This window comes from Aquarana catesbeiana, linkage group LG03 (genome assembly GCF_042186555.1).
Source record: "Aquarana catesbeiana isolate 2022-GZ linkage group LG03, ASM4218655v1, whole genome shotgun sequence".
In the NCBI taxonomy this organism is placed as follows: Eukaryota; Metazoa; Chordata; class Amphibia; order Anura; family Ranidae; genus Aquarana; species Aquarana catesbeiana.
Window position 1 is genome coordinate 94,410,666 of NC_133326.1, and position 25,275 is coordinate 94,435,940.

Here is a 25,275-nt window from a genome sequence, read left to right on the forward strand (position 1 = left end):
TATTTGCTAGTTTACCCAGTGATTTAAAAAAGCATTGATGGATCCCTTTAGAAAATGAAAAAAGGGAAAATGTTTTTCATTCTGGAAATAAGATCTGACTGGGAAAACAACAGGGGTGGAAAAGGCTAAAGAATTTTTGAATAATTGTTTCATTAACTTGAAAGCCATTCTTTATATTTTGAAGAAAATGGGTAAGGAAAGCAATCAGTCTGTCCTCAGCTCATCATGATTTTCTTCACTACATTATGTCACCAGATTTATAGTGAATGGCTTTTCAGCCCTTATTGCCAACGAAGATTTATAGCTTTATTTTAGAGTCCAGCTATGGGATTTCTGCAATCTCTAATCAATTTTTCTTTTTCCATAAATGTCCAAGAGAATTCAAAATAAAAAAAATAATGAATTATTAAGTAGCAACACATTGGTCAGGGAAGGATGCTTTATACCTTCCTGCTAATAATCATCACATCTAAGAACTGTTCCTGGATACTAAATGACCATAATAGAAGATAATACCACATAAAGACTGAAATGGTGCATATATGTGATTCTCTTTTGGTCATTTTCATAGGCCTATACAATATTCACTCTTCATGCAGTTGCTATCATATAGATATAACATTAAAACTTTTGTAGGTAGACAGGTTAAAGTGATTGTAAACGTACATTTTTTTCTACCTGTAGGTAGACAAGTTAAAGTAATTGTAGACATACATTTTTTATTTTTTTTTTGTATAACAAGCAAGTCATATTTACCTTGCACAGAGAAGCCCCAATCCTCCTCTCCCCCGTTGGCACTCCTTGCTTCCTGGTTCCGAGCCGCTTGCTGTGGGGGCATTTGTGCATGCTGAATCCCGAGCCACACTGGGTGTCACACACATAGTGCAGCTCGGCCCTGCCCTCTCTCTCTCCTCACAGGCTATTAATGACAGCAGCAGGAGCCAATGGCTTCTGCTTTTGCATCTGAGTCCCGTGAGAGGGGAGAGAAAGAGCAGCGCTGCAGTTCTCAAGCATGATCCTGGATCAAATATACATGAGGAAAGGGAGGCTATGGGGGAACTGGCGACAGAAAGTTTTTTTACTTTAATGCATAGAATGCACTAAGGTAAAAAACATTCTAACTTTAGAACCACTTTGGTCAATCACTGTGTAAACATTCCATATTTGAAATCTTTGTGAATAACTATTTGAATTCAAAATAGAAGTCTGATGATCAAGGTGTTGATGAGGTTAGTCAGATACTCACAAAGGCAAAACAAACACTCTAATTCTCTGCATACTTCTATGACTCTGAGCATATGCAAATACTTTATGTGAGAAGGCCAGACAATGAAAAATCAGCAGGTTCTAAATTAACAAAATCAGCCACCGAATTGTTTTTTCATGTTGCAAACTGTTCTTAAAAAATCAAAGCTGCCCAATCACAGAACCACGCATTGTATTTTAACCCTATCCTGTCCAGGGGTCATTTAAGCTATAACATAGATCAGAAATATTGCATTTTTGTGAAATAAGTCAGCTGTTTTTTATTGATTATTGAATCCCTGTGCTCATACAGGGGTCTAGAGATAAGGCTCCTTTTAGCAGGAAGTGCAAGAGTTTTTGTACCATGACAGGGCCCAATACTTGGCACCAGCAATTTGAGCTGAGGTCTATGCCAAACTCTAGGTATAAAATAACAGCCCTGTGCTGAAAGTAGTGTCTGAGTATTCAAAGTTTACTCAGGGCCTCTCTGGAAGGAGACCAGAAAGAGGTTACATCTGCTGTAACAAAGTTCTGCACCTGTGTATGCTGTGATGAGATTGTAAGCTTCTGTCTGGACACCAGGACTTCCCTTTTCTTTCTCTGTGGACCCTCTGCATTGTGTGCCCTGTATAGATTCAACACTGTGGCTGGCCCTCCAGGACCTATCCCTCTGCCTAAATTTACCCAGAAGCACCGGGTTTTAACTAATCTTCAGGTCTAAAATGTGCAAAAATGGAAAAATGGCTCAGGGACTAAAGTCGTTAAGGAAATATCTATTATTTATCTTCAGAACCCAGTGGGTGGATTTCCTAAAGGCAAATAGACTGTGCACATTGCAAGTGTAGTTGCACTAATTTTCCTTAGTAAACGTGGTAAAGCCTCACTTTGTTTTCAATCTCCTTTTATTCATTTTTTAAAAATTTTGACAACAACATACAAAAATACAATAATCAATTTGTAAAGTTGGATAGCATAATACATTATCAAGGAAAAAAAAGAAACCCCCTCAGATCCAAGAACTTAATAAACTGTAAATTCAGGATTTAACCTTGGACCGATCTTACTGTCATAAATTCTCCAAACTCCAAAAGTCATAGGTTCATCTCTAGCCAGTGGCGGAATTATCAGGGTCGCACCAGTCGCATTTGCGACTGGGCCCTTGAGTTCTGCCACTGTGGGGGGGCCCACCGCCACCCAGGAGATAGTCATTCATGTGGAGTCCCGGTCTGCTCCACCCATCCTCTCCTGCTGCTCCGCCCATCCTCGCTGCCCATCCTCTGCTCCCTCACTCACAGGGACAGTCCCCGCCCGCTTTGCCCATCCTCTCCGCCCACACAGTCTCCGCCCATCATCTCTATCCCCACCCGCTCCGCCCATCTTCTCCGGCTCCGCCCGTCTTCTCCGGCTCAGCCTTCACTTACAGTCTCCGCCCATCGTCTCTGTCACACCTGCACTCACGGGCACAGTCCCTGCCCGCTCCGCCAATCTTCTCTGGCTCCGCCTTCACTCACAGGCCCCACCCATCCTCTCTGCTCACCCAAGCAAGACGGAGCAAGGAGATGGAACCAAGTGATCGGCAAGTGAGTGGCACCCATCCCTCAATATCAACACTGCCACTGATCCCCCCCACACCACTGCTGCCACTGATCCCCCCCACACCACCACTACTGCCACTGATACCCCCCACACCACCACTACTGCCACTGATACCCCCTCTCCACACCACCACTACTGCCACTGATATCCCCCACACCACCACTACTGCCACTGATACCCCTTTCAACACCACCACTACTGACACTGATACCCCCCTCCACACCACCACTACTGCCACTGATACCTCCCCTCCACACCACCACTACTGCCACTGATACCCCCCACACCACCACAATTGCCACTGATACCTCCCACACCACCACTACTGCCACTGATACCCCCCCACACCACCACTACTGCCACTGATACCCCCCACACCACCACTACTGCCACTGATACCCCCCACACCACCACTACTGCCACTGATACCCCCCTCCACACCACTACTACTGCCACTGATACCCCCCACACCACCACTACTGCCACTGATCCCCCCACACCACTGCTGCCACTGATCCCCCCACACCACCACTACTGCCACTGATATCCCCCCACACCACCACTACTGCCACTGATACCCCCTTCCACACCACCACTACTGCCACTGATACCCCCCTCCACACCACCACTACCGCCACTGATACTCCCTCTCCACACCACCACTACTGCCACTGATACTCCCCCTCCACACCACCACTACTGCCACTGATACCCCCCACACCACCACTACTGCCACTGATACTCCCCCTCCACACCACCACTATTGCCACTGATACCCCCCACACCACCACTACTGCCACTGATACTCCCCCTCCACACCACCACTATTGCCACTGATACCCCCCACACCACCACTACTGCCACTGATACTCCCCCACACCACCACTACTGCCACTGATACCCCCACACCACCACTACTGCCACTGATACTCCCCTCCACACCACCACTACTGCCACTGATACCCCCCACACCACCACTACTGCCACTGATCCCCCACACCACTGCTGCCACTGATCCCCCCACACCACCACTACTGCCACTGATACCCACCCACACCACCACTACTGCCACTGATACCCCCTTCCACACCACCAGTACTGCCACTGATACTCCCTCTCCACACCACCACTACTGCCACTGATACTCCCCCTCCACACCACCACTACTGCCACTGATACCCCCCACACCACCACTACTGCCACTGATACTCCCCCTTCACACCACCACTACTGCCACTGATACCCCCCCACACCACCACTACTGCCACTGATACCCCCCACACCACCACTACTGCCACTAATACCCCCTCTCCACACCACCACTACTGCCACTGATCCCCCCCACACCACCACTACTGCCACTGATACCCCCCTCAACACCACCACTACTGCCACTAATACCCCCCTCCACACCACCACTACAGCCATTGATACCTCCCCTCCACACTACCACTACTGCCACTGATACCCCCCCACACAATCACTATTGCCACTGATACCCCCACACCACCACTACTGACACTGATACCCCCCACACCACCACTACTGCCACTGATACCCCCCACACCACCACTACTGCCACTGATACCCCCCTCCACACCACCACTGCTGCCACTGATCCCCCCACACCACTGCTGCCACTGATCCCCCCACACCACCACTACTGCCACTGATACCCCCCCCACACCACCACTACTGCCACTGATACCCCTCTCCACACCACCACTACTGCCACTAATACCCCCTCCACACCACCACTACTGCCACTGATACTCCCCCTCCACACCACCACTACTGCCACTGATACTCCCTCTCCACACCACCACTACTGCCACTGATACTCCCCCTCCACACCACCACTACTGCCACTGATACCCCCCACACCACCACTACTGCCACTGATACTCCCCCTCCACACCACCACTACTGCCACTGATACCCCCCCCACACCACCACTACTGCCATTGATACCCCCCACACCACCACTACTGCCACTGATACCCCCACACCACCACTACTGCCACTGATACCCCCCACACCACCACTACTGCCACTGATACCCCCCTCCACACCACCACTACTGCCACTGATACCCTCCACACCACCACTACTGCCACTGATCCCCCACACCACTGCTGCCACTGATCCCCCCACACCACCACTACTGCCACTGATACCCACCCACACCACCACTACTGCCACTGATACCCCCTTCCACACCACCACTACTGCCACTGATACCCCCCCTCCACACCACCAGTACTGCCACTGATACTCCCCCCTCCACACCACCACTACTGCCACTGATACCCCCCACACCACCACTACTGCCACTGATACTCCCCCTTCACACCACCACTACTGCCACTGATACCCCCCCCACACCACCACTACTGCCACTGATACCCCCCACACCACCACTACTGCCACTGATACCCCCCACACCACCACTACTGCCACTCATCCCATCCCCCTCCAACCATCACCCTTGCCACTGATCCCACCCCCCCCACCACCACTGATCTCACCCCCAACCACAACCCTTGCCACTGATCCCACCCCCGCTCACCGCTGCCACTCATCCCATGCCCCTGAACACCTGGATGGGGGGCATTTAGAGGAAAAAATCCCCTCAATTTTTCTCCTGCAGCCAGTAAAAGTCTGCTTCTCCTCCTCTCCCTCTGATAGGCATTAAGTGGCTGCAGGAGGAAAATGGAAGGGATTTGTTCCCCGTCCTATCCAGGTCCTGCTGCCCCTGCGATCAATGGGAAGGGCCCTGGCTGGAGGTCAGGGGGGCCCTCCATGGTTTCTTTCACCGGGGCCCTGAAGGTTCTAGTTACGCCACTGTCTCTAGCTATCTATTAATACCTTTACTCTGAGAACTCTTTTCCACATCCAATCTATACAATAAACTCCACATGAACATATAACTATTAAACTCTCATTCATCACCCACACACAAAAAAGGGGGGGGAATAAGAAAATAAGGATACGGTCATGCTCATAGATATTGTGTAAAAGTTACAAAGGTACGAAATTCCTCCCACAAAAGCTTCACTTTGTAAAGAATATCCAATCAGGTTTCAGGAAGACCTCTTTTATAATGCTCTCTAGCTTTGTTTCTTACTTCAGTGTTTTGTGCCATCTGTCTTTTACACAAGTAGTTCATTGATGCAGAATTTAAAAGCTATATCTTGTACTTACATAAACATCAAGTGCTTCATTGGTTGGTCCTTCAGCTAAAAAAGATTCACCCGCTGTGCTTGATATTTCATTTGGTCGCTTATAAGTGAACATTGTTCCACCACCTTCATATTTTCCAGGTCTGTCAATTGCCCAGTTTCCATTGATGATTGATCTACCCGATCGACTTCGGAGGGCTAGCAGAAAAATATAGAAAGAGTTTCAAAGATAAATGGTATTACTTTGAACTACCGTACAAAGCTGCTTTATTGCTATATATTATGAAAAAAATCTTATTAGACATGACCTGCTGTTGCTGAAAATGTCATCACGCTTGTACATTAAAAAAAGGAGTAATAAAACCACAATACAAAGCTAAATCAGTAAAGATGAAAATGATAAAAGTATTATAAAATTAATTTAGGGTTTGCCTTGGCCTTTGAGACTCTTGGAAGTGATACATGTCACTAGAAAGATTGTGTTGAATTCATTTTCAGCATCATTCTTACCAGCCTATGACAAATCCACCACAAGATAAAAAAAATACATGTTTTAAAATATGATGTAATATGCTGAGCACAAACCGAACTTTTATATAACTTTTACTTTTAACGTTTCCATGCATACTAAACATTATTCCCATGAGTGTATTACATATACACATTTCATATATTGCATACTGTATTTTACTGCAAACATTCATCAGTAACTGATAAAATAAAAAGTCAAGGGTACACAGAGAGTGCTATATTTTGAGGTAGTCAGCCTTCATTGGTTTTCTTGCATTAAGAGATAGGAACAGTAATTGCAACCATTGTTCAGATTTACTAGGAAGAAAGCAAAGCTGGCATCTGTACTGATTAAATATGCCCAAACCCCCGACACATATACTGAATAATTAAAAACTAGCGCCAATAATTAAGACAAAACTAGCCCAAATTATTAAGATGATTTCCAATAAACTAATCATTTTATATTGCCTATCTATCATGCAAACTGAAATGGACATGCTCTGTCCAAGGATCACAATACACATTACAACCTGAACATTTATTCCTGAACAATCTTTGTACAATCAACTTTTGATTTACCAAAACTATTTAATATTAGGACCTACCTAATCTATTAAATCTATTTGTATTCAATCAGGCAGGCACTACTGTTGGTACATCTAAAATAAATTGTACAATCAGATTGTAATGTGTGTGGTGAGCTTTAGGAAGATGCAATTATACTGCTGAATGTTCCTAATGTGGGCACAGACAGAAATAACCTGACTGAAATGTCAACTCTTCACTCTATCTAAACCTAACTAGAAGTAGGCTTTAAACGTCTGCATCTTTATGGTCCTCTCTTACAGCAGACACTGCCATGGTCACCCTTTTGATCACTTCAGACAGTAAAAGGACATGGCAGGTCATATTATATAGGATTTATATAGTGCCAACAGTTTGCGCAGTGCTTTACAACATGAGGGCAGACAGTACATTTACCATACAATTCAATACAAGAGGAATTAGAGGGTCCTGCTCGATAGAGCTTACAATCTAGAAGGGAGGGTCAATTGAAACAAAAGGTAAAAACTGTGGGGGATGAACTGATGGTGAAAATGAAAGTACAGTTGTTAGGAGTGGGTAGAATAGGCTTCTCTGAAGAGAAGGGTTTTCAGGGATCGTCTAAAAGCTAATAGAGTAGGAGATCATCGGACAGGTTGGCATAAGGAGTTCCATCAGATTGAAGAGGCTCTGGAAAAGGAGGAGGTGACCAGGGAGCTAGAGATCAGGAGGTCTTGAGAGGAATGAAGAGAAAGATTACATTGATGTTTTGAGACTAGGCTAGTGATGTAGCTGGGAGCTAAATTGTGGATGGCTTTGTAATCACATTAACCCCTTACCAACGCTTACCTAAATGTGACTGGCTCTCACAGTGGCCACATGATCATGAGCCCTTCCTGCCATCTCTCAGACACAAGCTTTGACTGAGAGCTAGCAGTGACAGCTCGGTCAGTGTGCTGGGAGTGTGCAGTGAGGGCACTCTTGTAAATGCATATGTGCAGCAGCTGGGCACTAAAACACATTTTTCTTGTTGTTGCATATACAGCGGGTAAAATAAGTATTCCATTTTATTACACATAACTTAATTTCTGAACTTATTTGTTTTGTATGTATGGATTGCATGGGATGTTACCGACATGTGGTAAAAACTTTATGTCAATAGCACCTTTAGAAAACGCAAACTTCAAACACTTACTGTAATTTTCCTGTCCTGATGGACTTCACGGAAGCATACGTATGGGTTAACCCCACCTCCACTCCTCCCCTATAGGTCCCCACTCCTATAAGTCTTTGCTCTGAGCCAGAGGCCGCGTTCCGTAACTAGCCTACTCTGGACACTGGGGGGACTCCTGCTGCCATGGAGTCTATCAGGTAAGGAAAATTACGGTAAGTATTTGATAGAAAATTTTCCGTTTTCCTGACAGACTCCATGGCAGCATACATATGGGAACTAACTAGCCATACACCCAATGGGCGGGCAATGCTAACCCAAAGGCTTTAATTTGTACCGCCGACAGACAGGACCTGCAAGCCAAAATAAACAGAGGATAAGTAAACAGACTCTACACAATAATGAACCACAAATGTAGTGATTAAGGACCACAAGGCCGGCTTATATTACGTTAGGAACCACATGCTGTGAAGCTACTCCAGATGTAGACCCACTCCTAGTCAAGTGAGCAGTCACTACCTGCAAAGGAATCAAGCCCTTGGCTCTGTGAGCCTGTTGAATGGCCTACACAATCCATGCCACAATCATCCTAGATGAGGCACTTATTCTCTGTCCTTTCTGGCAAAAGAATCAACAGGCGTTCTGAAGCCTGAAGGAAGCTGTAGCTTGTAGATATGACTTTGCAATGTTTGAGGCATTCCTAAAACTTTAGGAAGGCCTTGCTGGGAGTCAACGCAGGATTTCCTGTTTACTAGACGTGCGCTTTAACCAACTAAGCCACAGCGCGCCCTCTCCCAAGTCTAAAGGATGCAAGTTAAAACTCTAAAGGTTGCCAGGACTATTTCTTGGCTCCCATGAAAGACTGGTCCACCCTTTGGGAATTGAGTCAAGTAATGGCAACAGCACCACTCAACTAGTAAGAACGTATGAAAAGTTCTCAATGACCAGTGAATCAATCTCTGAGGCTTTTTATGCCAACGTGATAGCCAGGAAAAAGGCGAACTTGACAGAGAGGCCTTTAACAGAGACAATCCTAGAACACCCTGCTCCAATTCCCGAGAGGGTATTGAGAACTAGAGGGAGACTCCAGACATGTATTGAACAAAGTTTGACCAGATTCTCCTTTAAACTTTGTTTATGTTCATTTTTCTAGTATTCAAGAGAGCGGAGATGACTCTGGAGGAGCAGCCAAGGACCTCCAATCTCGAGAATCAGGACCTTCAGGTGCAACCGTGCTGGAAATGGATGTAGAATTGCACCCAGTGACACAATATCTGACCTGAGGAGAAGGTGCACTGTGAAATGTGCTAGCAAGGGGAAATAATGGCCTAATTGGCCAATAAGGCATCACTGCCACTACCTCCACAACCTCTGTTCGGAGTTTTCTTAGAAAACTCGAAGTTGACCAGGACTGGAAGAAAAGCACAGGTCCTGCTGCATTTCCAATGATCCATCAGGGCATCTGCGTCTGAAAACCTCCACATGTAGAGACCATTCGTTGTTGTCCAATTGTACGCTGGAAAGAAAGCCTGTTAGAATATTTTGGACTCTGGGGACATAAGCCGCTGGGATGTAGGCTCGATTCTTCTAAGCCCAAGACATAATTGGCTCTGCTTCCTGTAATAGAGAACAGGCCGTGAGTCCCCCTTTGCCTTTTAATGTAGGAGACCGCCATAGTGTTGACGAACCTAAGAGCACTGACACTCCCTTCGTTATATGGTGAAAGGCCTGTAGGGAGCAGGAGGCTGCTCGTAGCCTCAGAATGTTCAACACAATCTTGTGAAATTGACAGCCCCACCTGCCTTGAGCTATCCCTGACAGGCAGTAAGCCCCATCATTCCGTATTGCTAGCATTGGACGGGATTGTGAATCAGGAAATGGGGCAATGGAATGGTAAATGAGCCAGTTCCTTCATTCCAGCCACAAGGGTACTCATTCTCATGACTAAGGTTATGTAGATGACCTGAATTCTGCTGGAGAAACCCCTTCCGGAAGGGCCGCCTTCTCCAGCTTCCACTTGACCCTCAGAACCGTAGACACCATAGTGCCAATCATTTTAGACACTAAAAGGCATGCAGGTGGGAAGATGACAGGGCCAGGAGTATTCTGCTCCAGAACATTGGGATCCAGAGTGAAGGCAATGGTCCTCTTGATTATACTGAACTGAGCCCCCAAAGCACACATGAGACTGAATGGGCTTCAGGTGACTCTTTTCCAGATTCAGCTGCCAGCCGAATTTGAGGAGCATTGAAAAGACCTGAGCTCTGGGCTCCAGCAGCCGCCCTCTGTTTTGGGACAGTAGGAGAAGGACATCCATGTAACTATGCAGGCGTATGCTCCTTGTTTTGATAAGTGCTTTGATAAAGACCTTAACAACCAATAAGACCCTGAAAACACACAGGGTGATGTTAAAAGCCTAAATGGCTGTAGCTGGAGATGGTCTTGACCTACAGTGAACCGAACTTGCAGAAGTCTTCTACAATGGCACATGATAGTAAACATCTTAGGTCTACTGGAAAAAAGCCAGTCACCTAGCTGGACCCCATATGAATCAGGGGCAATGTTTCCACCTTGAACTTGAACTCCTTTGCTGAAAATTGTCTCAGGTGCGCAAGGTCCAAAACCGACCTCCACAAGCTGTTCCTCTTCATGACCTAAAGAGGAGCAAGTACCTGCCCTGAAATCTCTCACATTCAGAAACTGGCACGGCAGCACTTTGCAACACCAATGGCTTACATAAAACATGAGTATATGCTTCCTTTATCTCAGAGTGAGGTAAAATCCATTGAAATGAATCCGAGATGAGGAGGACTTCTGATGGACCATGGAGAGTCCAGAGGTAGAGATAGTCAGCACGGAAGATATTCCAGAGGGTAGTATTGGGGGCATTAGTGGTAGGTTAACCAAAGCACAAAAACACAAGGTAAGTATAGTAGCAAGTCCTAGTTGCAATCTCGAAACATCCAATACAAGGACAATATGAGACTGGTCTAAACTATGTGGCATGTTCACCCATCTTGTCCGCCATGCTCCTGGCATTGGTGAACTAGAGATACTGTTGTACGAGGAGAATTTGGATTTTGTGGGAATTTCAGAGACCTGGTTCAACAGCTCTCATGATTGGCTGGCAAGCATTCAAGGGTGTACCCTTTACCGCAAGGATAGAGAGGGTAAAAAAGGGGGAGGGATATGCCTATATATCAAGAATAATGTACAAGTGAATATGAGAGATGACATCACTGAGGGAGATAGGGAGGAGGTGAAATCGTTATGGGTAGAGCTCCAAAGGGATGAAGCTAAGGGGAAAATAATACTGGGAGTATGCTATAGGCCCCCTAACCTGAGGGAGGAAGTGGAGACAGATCTCCTATCACAATTTGGATTAGCAGCAAGGATGGGAAGTGTTATCATAATGGGGGATTTTAATTATCCAGACATAGACTGGGTGGAGGGAACCGCGCATTCATTTAAGGCTCGCCAGTTCCTTAATGTTTTGCAGGACAATTTTATGGGTCAGATGGTAGACGCACCAACTAGAAATAATACATTACTGGATCTACTGATTACCAACAATACAGACCTGATCACGGATGTGGAAATACGGGGCAATTTAGGTAACAGCGATCACAGGTCAATTAGTTTCAGTATAAATCACAGAAATAGGAAACATAAAGGGAATACAAAGACACTGCATTTCAAAAGAGCCAACTTCCCTAAACTACAAACCTTGCTAAAAGGCATAAATTGGGATAAAATATTAGGAACAAAGAATACGGAGGAGAGATGGGTTTGCTTTAAGAGCATATTAAATAAGGGCATTAACCAATGTATCCCATTGGGTAATACATTTAAAAGAGCAAACAAAAGCCCTGCATGGCTTAACTCCAATGTAAAAATGCATATAAAAGCAAAGGAGAAGGCCTTCAAAAAATACAAGGTTGAGGGATCATCATCAGCATTCAGACTTTATAAGGAATGCAACAAGAAATGTAAGGGTGTAATTAGGACGGCTAAGATAGAACATGAAAGACACATAGCGGAGGAGAGCAAACAAAATCCCAAGAAATTCTTTAAGTATGTAAACAGTAAAAAAGGGAGGACGGACCATATTGGCCCCATAAAGAATGAGGAAGGACATCTGGTTACAAAGAATGGGGAGATGGCGAAGGTATTGAATTTATTCTTCTCCTCAGTCTTCACGAGTGAATCGGGGGGCTTCAGTAACCAAAACTGCAGTGTTTATCCTCATGACACAACACAGGAAGCACCTCCATTGTTAACAGATTACAGAATTAAAATTAGACTTGAGAAACTTAACATTAATAAATCACCGGGACCAGATGGCTTGCATCCGAGGGTACTTAGGGAACTCAGTCAAGTGATTGCCAGACCATTGCTCCTAATTTTTACAGACAGTTTACTGACTGGAATGGTACCAGCTGATTGGAGAAAAGCCAATGTAGCACCAATATTTAAAAAGGGCCCAAAATACATCCCTGGGAATTACAGACCAGTTAGCCTAACATCAATAGTATGTAAACTCTTGTAGGGGATGATAAGGGACTATATACAAGATTTTAGTAATAAGAACGGTGTCATTAGCAGTAATCAGCATGGATTCATGAAGAATCATTCTTGCCAAACCAATCAACTAACCTTCTATGAGGAGGTGAGTTGCCATCTAGATAAAGGAAGGCCCGTAGATGTGGTGTATCTGGATTTTGCAAAAGCATTTGACACAGTTCCCCATAAACGTTTACTGTACAAAATAAGGTCCGTTGGCATGGACCATAGGGTGAGTACATGGATTGAAAACTGGCTACAAGGGCGAGTTCAGAGGGTGGTGATAAATGAGTAGTACTCGGAATGGTCAGGGGTGGGTAGTGGGGTTCCCCAGAATTCTGTGCTGGGACTAATCCTATTTAATTTGTTCATAAACGACCTGGAGGATGGGATAAACAGTTCAATCTCTGTATTTGCAGACGATACTAAGCTAAGTAGGGCAATAACTTCTCCGCAGGATGTGGAAACCTTGCAAAAAGATCTGAACAAATTAATGGGGTGGGCAACTACATGGCAAATGAGGTTCAATGTAGAAAAATGTAAAATAATGCATTTGGGTGGCAAAAATATGAATGCAATCTATACACTGGGGGAGAACCTCTGGGGGAATCTAGGATGGAAAAGGACCTGGAGGTCCTAGTAGATGATAGGCTCAGCAATGGCATGCAATGCCAAGCTGCTGCTAACAAAGCAAACAGAATATTGGCATGCATTAAAAAGGGGATCAACTCCAGAGATAAAATGATAATTCTCTCACTCTACAAGACTCTGGTCCGGCCGCACCTGGAGTATGCTGTCCAGTTCTGGGCACCAGTCCTCAGGAAGGATGTACTGGAAATGGAGCGAGTACAAAGAAGGGCAACAAAGCTAATAAAGGGTCTGGAGGCTCTTAGTTATGAGGAAAGGTTGTGAGCACTGAACTTATTCTCAACTGCGGCTCGTGTTGCGGTGCTATTCAGCTTGCCAAAGATGACGCTCCCTCAAAGGGAATGCTATAGTAAGCCTGTTAGAGGCGGGATCAGCAAGCCCAGGCCCTAGCCATAGCACTCACTTGCCATAACTGATGAGAGCATAACACGTGCCCCTATGCGGATGATGTCAATTGGAGCTTCACTATGGAAACCGACACCAGCTCCGGCTCCAGAAGTACAGAGTTTCTGAAAACTCTCTTGAATACTGCGTCCACATTCTCCATCCACATTTTCATCCATTTCAACATGGCCACAAGAGCCCAGGCAGACTTACCGGGCTATTCACTGCATCTTCCAAGAAAAAGCGACATGTTTGCTCAGAAGGGAGGTATATCTCGCGACCTTGCTCCACTCATCCAAAATGATGTCCCCCTAGTTCCGTTAGGAATGGGGAAAATAGGACACTCTCTCTAAGGCTACATTTCCACTATTGCAACCCCAAAGACGCAAGATTTAAAGTGCGACTTTGGAGTGCAACCTTGATACGATTCTGAGCGCAGCCCCAAACCAACTTTACAGTTTCTGGATCAATGATGCATCAAAAGTCACACCAAAGTAGTGCAGGAACCTTTCTAGAGTCGCTGCAACTTTAAGTCGCATAGATTGGAATGTGTGCCATTGACTTGTGGTGTGACCCTATGTGTCCAAAGTTGCATGACAAGTCGCATTCGAGAAAAACAGAGCCCAAGGTGCTTACAAAAGGCATTACAAGGGTAAAGATACTCATCTCCCTCTGCCTCACTGTCTGAGGTCTTCATAGATGGATGGCTTGGTTGGCACAGTTCCAGTTGTTCCTGGTCATGCTAGTGGGAGAACACATGGCAATGGCTGTTGAACTTTGCCTGTGGCTTGTATTCCACTCTTAAGGGATTCTTGCAACACGTGTCTCACCAGAGATTCTTTTTGCTGGAAATCACCATCCCCTTTTTCCAACCACCTGGACTTAGCATAGCTCACACAGAGACTTGCCCTCTGGGACCAGAGCCCAGCATCACCAGCAGGCTCTATTATTCTAGCGTCTGACATAGCGGTGGGTGCGTAAGTATTCATAGCTTCTACTATGAAGGCTGGCGGTGACCTATGCCAAATACATCTGGAAGAGGAATGTTGTGACCTAATGAGGTCTTTATCATCTCGTGCCATTAATTGTCAAGCTGACCTAGAAGGATTTAAAAAAAAAGCAAAATAGGATAGAAAGGAAATGGTTAAAAAAAAACAAAAAGAGTACCCAGGTCAACAAGGAAAGAAAAGGGTTAAACCCACCCTCTCATACCTGCTACACAAGGGCTGGCCACAAGCGGGGCAGTGAAACATCCACAGTGTGAAACTAAACAGACAGACAACCTGCACAGGTGATCAAATCATAGCAGAATCACACAGAGGCAGGATACCAGGGTGTTAATGCAGAGCATGTGCATGTAATGATTGCACACAGCATTTAGGGAAACCGCTGCAAACTGCCCACAGAGAAATCCCAATATCAACAGTACTGACCACTGATTGAATTTCTCACCTATAATGACGCCACATCACAGCACACCACAGCATGCATGCACTGAGCCCCTGGGCAGGAGTAACCCAGGGATGCCCAGCCAGAAGAGAAAGCAGCGACTTGAAACGCCAATGAGCTCCAGCTGCCATAGACTGGAAGATACTAGAGCCAGGGAAGAAAACAGACAAACAGAAAAACACACAAACTGCTGCCATGGAATATGAAATATAAAAGCATACATCACTGCACACGGCATGAACACCAATCTGCAATTCTATCCTGCTTCTATGATCAAACTGGGCCAGATAGGCTGACCTGCTGGACTTGGGGCAGATAGGGCCACCCGCTAATAGCTGGGCTATCTGGCCATTACGATGCTTGCCTGTCAATGGCAAGGCTTCAGCTCTTCCAGTGCCTCTTCTGTTTGCCCACTCCATACCCTGCTAATAACTAAGGCTTATCGGAGTATCGCGACATGTCTTCCCAGTGGTCGCCGTTGGGCGGTCTTGATCGCGTAGAGGAAAAACTTCAGGTAGTCGAATAACCAAACTGGTCCTTAAGAGGAGGACAAAAAAGAACGCGGCCTCTGCCTCAGAGCAAAGATTTATGGGAGTGGGGTCCAATAGGAGAGTGGTAAAGGCAGGGTTAACCCATACGTAAGCTGCTTTGGAGTCGGTCTGAAAATATATTTAGTATTTACCTAGAAAAATGGTGACATGTTCAGTACTGGTATAAAAAAAATGTGCTTGTTTGTGTCCTCTTCACATTTGTTGCGTTATCCTAACGAGCCCTCCTAGTTTTTTAAGTGCAGAAAAAATAGACTTTATGTCATGGAGATCTGAGGAGAAATGGCTGAGTAATTTAGCAAATGACATTGGTCCACAAAACAGTTGTGTGTTGCCCACAACAGAACTTAGAAGCTGAGTACATTTCTGGCAGATCAAAGGGTATTTTTCTGTCTGGGTCAGTGTCTGTAAAATAATATTGCATGGGGAAATGTACACAAACTGTATTGAAGAGATTTACTGCAATTATTATTTTATATTGCCTTTACAAATGCTTTAGGTATAAAATGATTTGGCGAGATGTCCCCCCAGCATGGATGGTGCCCTTGTGTATAAGTAAATTTATATTAATCTACAATAGTACAGAGAGCTTACAATTTAAATATGTTTGCACTATAAGTCCCATATTTAGACTGGCTTTATATTGAACATGGTGTTTATATGTGGCTAATTCCAATGTTCATATGCAGCCTGAAAAATGCAGTATAATATTTCTGAGATCTACACTGGAATTATTAAACAAGCTGTCGAAAGATGGATGCCTGGAAATATAACAGCCATGAAACGAATTGTACATTTTCAGAATCGGCCAACATATATTTCTATAAAAGAGTAATTTGACCTTTCTAGACACTAATTGTGGAATTGTTAATTCACCAAAATCTGAAATATGCAGGGCATTTTAAGGATACCAGAACACCATTTTATCCTAATGACATTGTTATTGGAATCTAGTAGTTTTTAGGGCCATAATCACGAATCCAGCTCATTTTAAAGTGAACCTCTAATGCAGGTATAGTCAGTGCTTACTTGTGACCAATGGCAGGCTCTGGAAAGCCAGCAACCCACTGGGTTGCTTTACTAAAATCAAATAGGCTGTTCACTTAGTAAAGTGAATTTCCCTTTAGCTTTGTGAATGAGGCGAAGTTCCCGCTGACATTTGCATCAATTTGTGTACATGCAAAAATATTGAAATATGTAACTGCGAACTGTCTTACTTGCCAGAGAACACAGACAGGTTCAGTAATTTTGCAGATAAAGCAATACAGCTGGGTCCATGAGCATCCCAGCCTGTGGTTGGATATTAAAATAAGATCACTAATGTAATGGTGAACCCAGTGCTCTTCCATCCTATCAACCAAACACCTGAACACTATGTAGTGTAGTAGAACCTGATTGACATGCAGTGCTGCCCCTTGCTCTGTTTGCAGGGAACTGAAAGAGAATAATATAAAGACAGACTAAAGTAAACATTTTAAAAAATAAAGTGTATCTATGGTCAAAACATAAAATCATATATTAATTTCCAATTTAAATTTCACATATTTCTAGCAACTCCTGATCTCCTACTCCTAGATCTGAATGATCTTGATGTTTGGTCTGTGAACGGTATTCACTATGCACTGTGAGTAGGCACTGCTGTGTCAGGCCCCTTTCACATTTGTATGACTTGTCCTGTGACTTGGGACTGAAACGTCGCATGACAAGTCGTTCCCCATGATTTACAATGACAACCATTTATATTAGTATGACTTCAAGTCGTGCCTACTTCAAAGTAGTCCCTGCACTACTTTGCTCCGACTTTGCTGCGAGTTACACAGGCATTCCCTGAAATCGCGTAAAAAATCTAGTCAAAATCGCGGGTGCAAAATCGCGCGACTTTGAAGTCGCAGTAGTGTGAAAGGGGCCTCACACATTTCACAGAGCCTGCCTTCTGAACAACAGTGCTGAGAGGAGTAGTTTCAGGAGGTGGAATCAGTACAGGAATCACTGCTTGAAGGCAGAAAGATACTGAGATATGTAGTCCTTAGAATTTAAAAAAAAATTGACAAAAAATGTAATTTCTTTTTTTTTTTTCTTTGTTTGTTAAAAATAATGTGCTGTAAGTATACCTTATTTTATTTTTTTAAAGAGCAGGGAAGGGTTAAAACCCTGTCAGTTTATTTATTGCTGTCCATTACCCTTATTTCTTGTCCCAAAGATGAAGTAGGCAGTAGGATCAAATCTCTACAAAGTAACAGTGGCCGTTGTCACTGCAACAGATTAAAAAATTAAAAGATTCTCTATTTCTGATAGACCAAGCCCCAACCAAGTATTGAGTGCATGAAAGATGTATACCACTCCAGGTACAAATACCAAGACCTCACCTCCCCTGCCCAGCCTGGGTGCTGGCTCTGTGTATAGAGCACATGCAATAGAGGAAATCTGGACAGCCGCACTCCAGTGAAAAATGTCTTTATTGAATAAAATCAGTCCATACAGCAATCCAGGACAGTGGATGAATCAGCTGATGCGTTTCACACCCCTTACTGGTGCTTAGTCATAGCATACTATACTGTACATGGACATACTTTGCAGTAAGCCAACTTTTTTGTATTAAAAACCTTTTTTTTATTGGTCTTATGTAATATTCTAATTTTCTGAGATACTGAGTTTTGAGTTTTTACTAGCTGTAAGCCATAATCATCAAAATTAAAAGAAATAAATGCTTGAAATACATCACTCTGTGTGAAACGCATCTATATAAAATATACGAATTTCACTTTTTGAATTGAATTTCTGAAATAAATAAATTTTTTGATGATACTATGTAACTATATTCTAATTTTCTGAGATGCATCTGTATATAGGGTGAATCTCCCCAGTGGGTACACTACAGCAAAAAAACACAAACAAAGTTTCTGATCCCTCACCACTCTATTCAATATTAGAAACTGACCAAACATACACTGGCAAAATGGGCAAGAAAGAGTTAACATGGCCTGTTCCTGTTGAACTAACCAATGTTCAAGCCATGGGTGGCCCTGGCAGGACTACCAAGCTCAACAAAAGTTGATTAACCACTTCAGCCCCTGAATATTTTACCCCCTTAATGACCAGAGCATTTTTTGCAATTGGGCATAACATCATTTTAAATGACAATTGCACAGCCATGCGACATTGTACCCAAACAAAATTAACATCCCTTTTTTACTACAAATAGAGCTTTCTTTTGGTGGTATTTGATCACCTCTGTGGTTTTTATTTTTTGCGCTATAAACAAAAGAAGAGCAGCAATTTTGAAAAAAAAGCAATATTTTTTACTTTTTACTATAATAAATATCCCCAAAAAATATATAAAAAAAACCTAATTTCTTTCTCAGTTTAGGCTGATATATATTCTTCTACATATTTTTGGTTAAAAAAAAATTGCAATAAGTGTATGTTGATTGGTTTGCGCAAAAGCGCCGACAAAATAGGGGATAGATTTATGGCATTTTTGTTATACAGCGTTTAGGGCTAAAAATAGCCACCAATTACTGTATAAATGTCACTGGCAGGGAAGGGGTTAAACACTAGGGGGCAATCAAGGGATTAAATGTGTTCCCTCAGCGTGCTCTAACTGTGGGCAGAATGGGCTAACTAGGACATGACAGAGATCACTGCTCCCGATGACAGGAAACAGTAGATCCCTGTCATGTCACTAGTCAGAACAGAAAAATGCCTTGTTTACATAGGCATTTCCCCATTCTGCCTCTCCTCATCGCGATCACGGGCCACTGGCAGACACCGAGTCCGCGGGACCTGTAGGCACGCTCCCACGCATGGATTACGAAGGGATGTAAAAGTTACGCCCTTTTGCGCACCCGTGCCATTCTGCCGACATGCATTGGCATGCGGCAGTCAGGAAGCGGTTAAAAAATCAGATGGAAGATGCAGTGACTATTCAGGTATTCAGGCAGCTGTAGAGGTGCAGCGGGTGCCTAAATACAATAGTGGACAGCTCAGATTCGTCTACCCCATTTAGCATGGATGGAGGAATCTATTGATTTCCCCTTGTTCAACCCAAACGCTGTGTATGTGTATGGCTAGCCTTAGAATATAAGGCCACCATGCCAAGTTCTTCTGTGAGTTACAAGGTGACAAATATGCGGTTATGTAAATACTGCATGCTTCACCATAACAACTCTGCCTGCTTAAACTCATTTTAAAAGATGTCACCGATATTTTGATTTAGTACATGAAGTGCTTATCTATGTATGTACCACACAGATCCACGCATTTGGAATCTGTCTCTGTATTTCCTTCATTCATATTATTTAAGATTTACAATAGACATAATAGTACTCATACACTCAATAAACACTTCATATCCTGTTTAAAGCTAACACTTTATATCTAGTTGCTAAATAGCCATTCTCGTAACTCCTTACAGGAGTGTGTATAATAGACTTCATTTCCAGTCTTAATAATTCGACTTTTATGTTACTCTCACATCATTTTCATCCAGTAACCCGAATGTTTACTGTATCTTCTAAACAAGGCAATATTTTAACAATGGAATAGAACACTATTAAAGGAGTTGTGTATACTTTCTGAGGGAACATTACAATGATGTCTGAATTGCTAGCCATCTATCTCGATAACATCATATAGGAAGAAACTGGAATATGTAAGAAAACAAGCTGTTTTTGTCCAAGCAATGGACTATTTTGCTATGTTTAAATGTATTCTTTTTTGCTCTCTTGGCATTTGTTGCGACAGGCCTATTATAGATCAGTAAGGATGAGCTTTGGGTTCTGGTTGAACATACTTGGCAATTCACCTGCTTGAACCATTGGCTGATGTTTGTGCAGAAACATCAGTTGGAACTTGTCAGATAGGGGTGGTTCCAATAAAGGACATTTTCACTCTCTGGGTGTTTTTTACATTTTTTTTTACGTTTTTTTACATTTTATGAGTAACAAGGGGTATGTACCCATTACTCATTTACCTAGGAGGATAGCAGATATCTGGGGCCCTCATAGACATCACATTCATTTTGAGGAACAGGATGTGTGGGGATGAGGCCCTGTCCCCATCAACAAGGGGACAGGGTGCTTTGCAGGAGGGGGATAGTCTTTTCCGCCCCCTCCCCCTTAACCTTGCAAGGTACACTACCAATGTTGAAAGCATGTGGCCTGGTATGGTTAAGGAAGTGGGGCTGCATACTCATTGCCCCCTCCTTCCTGGCCATTCAAACTTTTATTAGGGGGACCCCACATTGTGATTTTATTTGTTTATTTTTTTGTAAATGGTGTGCTGGATCCTCAGGGAAAAAATAGAAATCAAAAATACCCACCATTATTTTAGAAAATGCCCCCCAATTTAAATCTAACATCAATCAGGTCATCCAGTAATATAGATCCATGTTGATTAGGAATCAGGATGATTCACCAACTGATGATGATGGCCTGCTGACACAACAACCCACTGCATCTGATGATCTTTCCAGGCCCTCCAACCATTTTATTTACAAACAAAAACAAAACAGCTAGGCATCTGTCAATCAGTGGCAATAGCACTACCATGGTGCTGATGCTAGCATTAGCGTGGCAGTAGTGCTAGTGTTAGCACAGAGGTAGGGCTAGAATGGCTATAGTGCTACTGCTGCTAAATGACAGATCCCTGGCTGGTTTGTTTATGTTTGTTTTAGGTTTTACTGCCTCAAAGCATGTAATAATATTCTGCCTCAAATGCAATGAACTGTGCATGCTGAGGATTGCTTAGGAACATGTGTCCACCTTTTTTGAATATTAGGATGTTCATGTGTAACAAATTACAGTGAACATATGCTTTGCAAATGCAGAACAAAACAGTTGACTTTAATACTGGCTGCACATACTGAGTGTCCCTTCTTTCCCCAGCAACTCCATTTGAGCTAGAAATCTCTCCCAGTCTCCAAGTGACATAGCTGAGTAGATGAGCACAGTCAACACATTCACATAGGAGGGAGGGAAGTAAGTCACATATTTGCCAAAACTGGAAAAACTTTTCTCTTTGCTTGTGGTTGAAAATTTGCTCTAGTATCCATACTTTATAAACAAACTGCCAGTTTACTGTCCTTCAAACTTTAGAGGGATGAGACTGTGACCAGTGGGAGAAGAAAATGCCTTGGCACCATTGGGAGTAAACAATGCCCCATCATTGGTATTAGTGGGAGGAATAATGCCCCATCATTGGTATCAATGTGAGAAATAGTGCCCCATCATTGGTGTCAATGAGAAGAATAGTGTCAGTGACAGGAATAGTACCCCATGGCTGGTATCAATGGGTGGAATAATACCCCATCATTGGTGTCAGTGGGAAGAAGAGTGCCCCATTGCCAGTGGCAGGAACTATGACCCACTGTTGCTGATGGTGGGGGGGGGTGCCTCAAGGGCCAGATAAAACCACAGTTTGGAGACCACTGCTGTAGTCCTTAAGGGGTATATAGGTGCTAAAGGTGCTAGTTGCTAAAGCAGAATTGGTTAAAGAAGAATAACTTAAAACTCGAATTTCTCTCCACTTTCCTACAATAAGCCAGAACAGCAAAATAATGCAAATGTAATAAATGTAAATGATCTATTGCATTGAATGTTGTCAATATGTTATTGTTAACATCTCAGGACAGACCCTATAGCAACAGACAAAGTTCCAATATTTATTATTGGGTGCAGTGTGCTATTAAAATTAATATACAACTATTATTTTATTATTCTACCAGATTCAAATTTGCCAAAAGAATAATTTACACATAATGCTTCAGTATTAATCTCATACAATTATACTTACGCATGTCCAGCCTTAAAATTAACCTGTACTGAGGCTACGGAGGCTACCATTGCCAACTCTTTTTTTTAAATGCTAACTACCTGTCCATTTATATGCACCTGAAATTTATTTACCTGCTTTAAACTGAAAGTTCGTTTGAGCTTTTTTTTTTTTTTTTTGAACAGTTGCTGTATTCTTTGAACAAGCCAACATGATAACAAAGAAATAAAACACTAGTAGAAGATCTATGTACTGTATTCTTTGTGAGTGAACATTACAATGGTGTCTGAGAAGTTGGTGTTCACATCATGATAGCATCAAATAGGTAGAAACTGGAGAATGTGGGAAAAGTTGATGCTTTTTGCTGAAATAAAGCTAAATTTTGTCTTGTTTGGATTCATTTACACTCCTTCTGGGCTTTTGCTGTTATTGTTAATGTGTATCAGTCTCTCAGACATGGATGTAACCAATTATTCTTCCAAGCCATTAGCACTAACTGACCCCCTTTTCAAGCCAATAGTTATAGAAAAGGTTTGGTACATTGCTGTTTAAAATGGAATTCCCAATAAGCCTCATATTTCACAAAGATCTACCTTAATTTGAACAATCTTTTTTTTTGCCATATATTTATGGAAAAAATGAACAATGGTGTTAGCATTTCAAGGGTCAGACATAAGAATGCTAGTAAGTGGTAATTATAGTAACATTTATAGACTTAATGAACCCAGGTATTATATAATTAGTTAGAAATTACATACTGCTGAATGTATTTCATTAGAAAGTGACACTTGCCCCAGGTGTTCGGAAGAAGGCACTATGCCAAGCACTGTACACCTTTAGCATCTGGCAGACCTCATGGAAACTCTACAATGCATATTCTTCCATTTTCACACCTCTTTCAAATATTACTGTAACTGATGTTTAATTAGGCAAATGAAAGCTGGAACATGGGCAACAAGTACATTAGAGACCTCTTTAATCTCTCCCGTAGTTACTGGAAGCTCTCTGCTTACGATGTGATTATGTAAATAGCTATTAAAGTATAAAATGCTTCTAACACTAAGTATTTGAAGCATATGTCAGACAATATACCCTTTAAAGGTCTGTGTATTTCCCTGGTTTAAAGAGCACCTATACTGTAGTAACACACAATGCTGTGAAAAAGTACAGTAATGGTAAATGTTTCAATTGATTCTTCAAGTGATCAGGTTTTAACTATTGGAAATTAGGGTGTAAAGTAAACATCTACATTGGCCATGTAGGGCAAATAAGAAGTCCCTTGCCCTATTTACCCACAGAAGCAGATTAAAGAACAAAACCCTGTGTTAGTCAGTTTGTTTGGAGCTTACACAAGGCTAATGAACCTCCCTTTGCTCCATGTGATGATACTTTGAGAATTTGCTGCATTTGGGAGGAGGAGGGGAGAGTCACAAGCACCCTCATTCCCAGCAAGTCCCAGGGAACAGAGATCTTGCCTTAGATATATAAATTTTTTTAGCAACCCTGAATTATTCTGGTACATTAGATTTGAGTGTTGCTGTAATATGCATTGTTAGAACTAATACTTAACTTAACCCCTTTAGGCTTGAGTCGCTCCAACTTAGAAAAAGGTTCCTATGCTATTTTTGGTCAAACTTTTGAACGACTTACATTTATTTATGTTAATGAAGTTGCATGCAAGTCGTGCTGAAGTCACGCTGGGGTCCAACTTTTAAGTACCGGGCAGTATAAACCCCAGCTAAACCTTAACCAACTAAAAATATAATCCTTTCAAGTAGACCTATGGCTAGACTATGGATATTCAAATATATACATAGTCATTCTCAAATTTACAAGAGATGTAGTAAAAGTATATCTAAAGCCAAAACTTTTCTTTAATTTTTGATAGACTGTGGAAGTGTTCACTTTATTCTTTGACTGGTGAAAATGTTGTCTCCAAGAATGTGAATGCGGAGAAATGTCTGTAATAAAGATAAACATAGCAGTAAAATCTATCAGTGGTTCACATCCTTCTCCACTCTGTCTAAAACAAAAAAATAGATACACTATAAATACACTTCCACTCTACTCTCTTCCTCTTCTTGTGTGGCAAGGAAGGCTACACTGAAATAAAAGTGAAAGCACTTGAGAATTAAAGTGGACCTTCAACTAAAAAGCAGTCTGCTTATGTGGCTGCCCCCCAGAGGGTCTTCCTGGGGAGTTAAGGATCCCATGATAACATGCACCTGTAAAGTACAGCACTTCCTTTCATGTATATTAAGATCCTGAATTTTCCTACGATCCCTCTACGAGGTCCAGTGATGTAAGTAACAGGAAACAGGAAGTGTCCAGAACCTGGGAGTAAGGTTAGAACTTTTAATGTATTTTGGGGTAGAGGCAACCAGTATTGCAACCCTTGCTTTTTATTGCAAGGTTCACTTTAATTACTCCATAGTGTCTGCAACTACAAAGGTCAGCAGGGACTTGCTTTAAAGCATATTTGTATGTAATATGTACATATGGCCAAAGCCTGGTCAGAGTCCTACTGTAATTAAAAAAAAAGTCTAACTTACTTTATTAATACAGAAAGTATAACCACAGATCACAGTCCCAAATTAGAGAAAACTCTAAATTCAACACTACCTAGAATTTGAGTGTATAATAAGATATAATAAAACCACTA

At 42.8% G+C, this 25,275-nt stretch overlaps 1 protein-coding gene across 2 annotated transcripts in view; it reads right to left on the reverse strand.

The window, feature by feature from the left end:
- THSD4 (thrombospondin type 1 domain containing 4) overlaps positions 1-25,275 on the reverse strand; it is a 1,111,101-nt gene that overhangs the window by 79,062 nt on the left and 1,006,764 nt on the right. For both annotated transcript variants that reach the window (XM_073618833.1, XM_073618835.1), the window contains one exon: positions 6,046-6,221. In XM_073618833.1, coding sequence (XP_073474934.1) covers positions 6,046-6,221 — 176 coding nt within the window. The remainder of the gene's footprint in view (positions 1-6,045; positions 6,222-25,275) is intronic.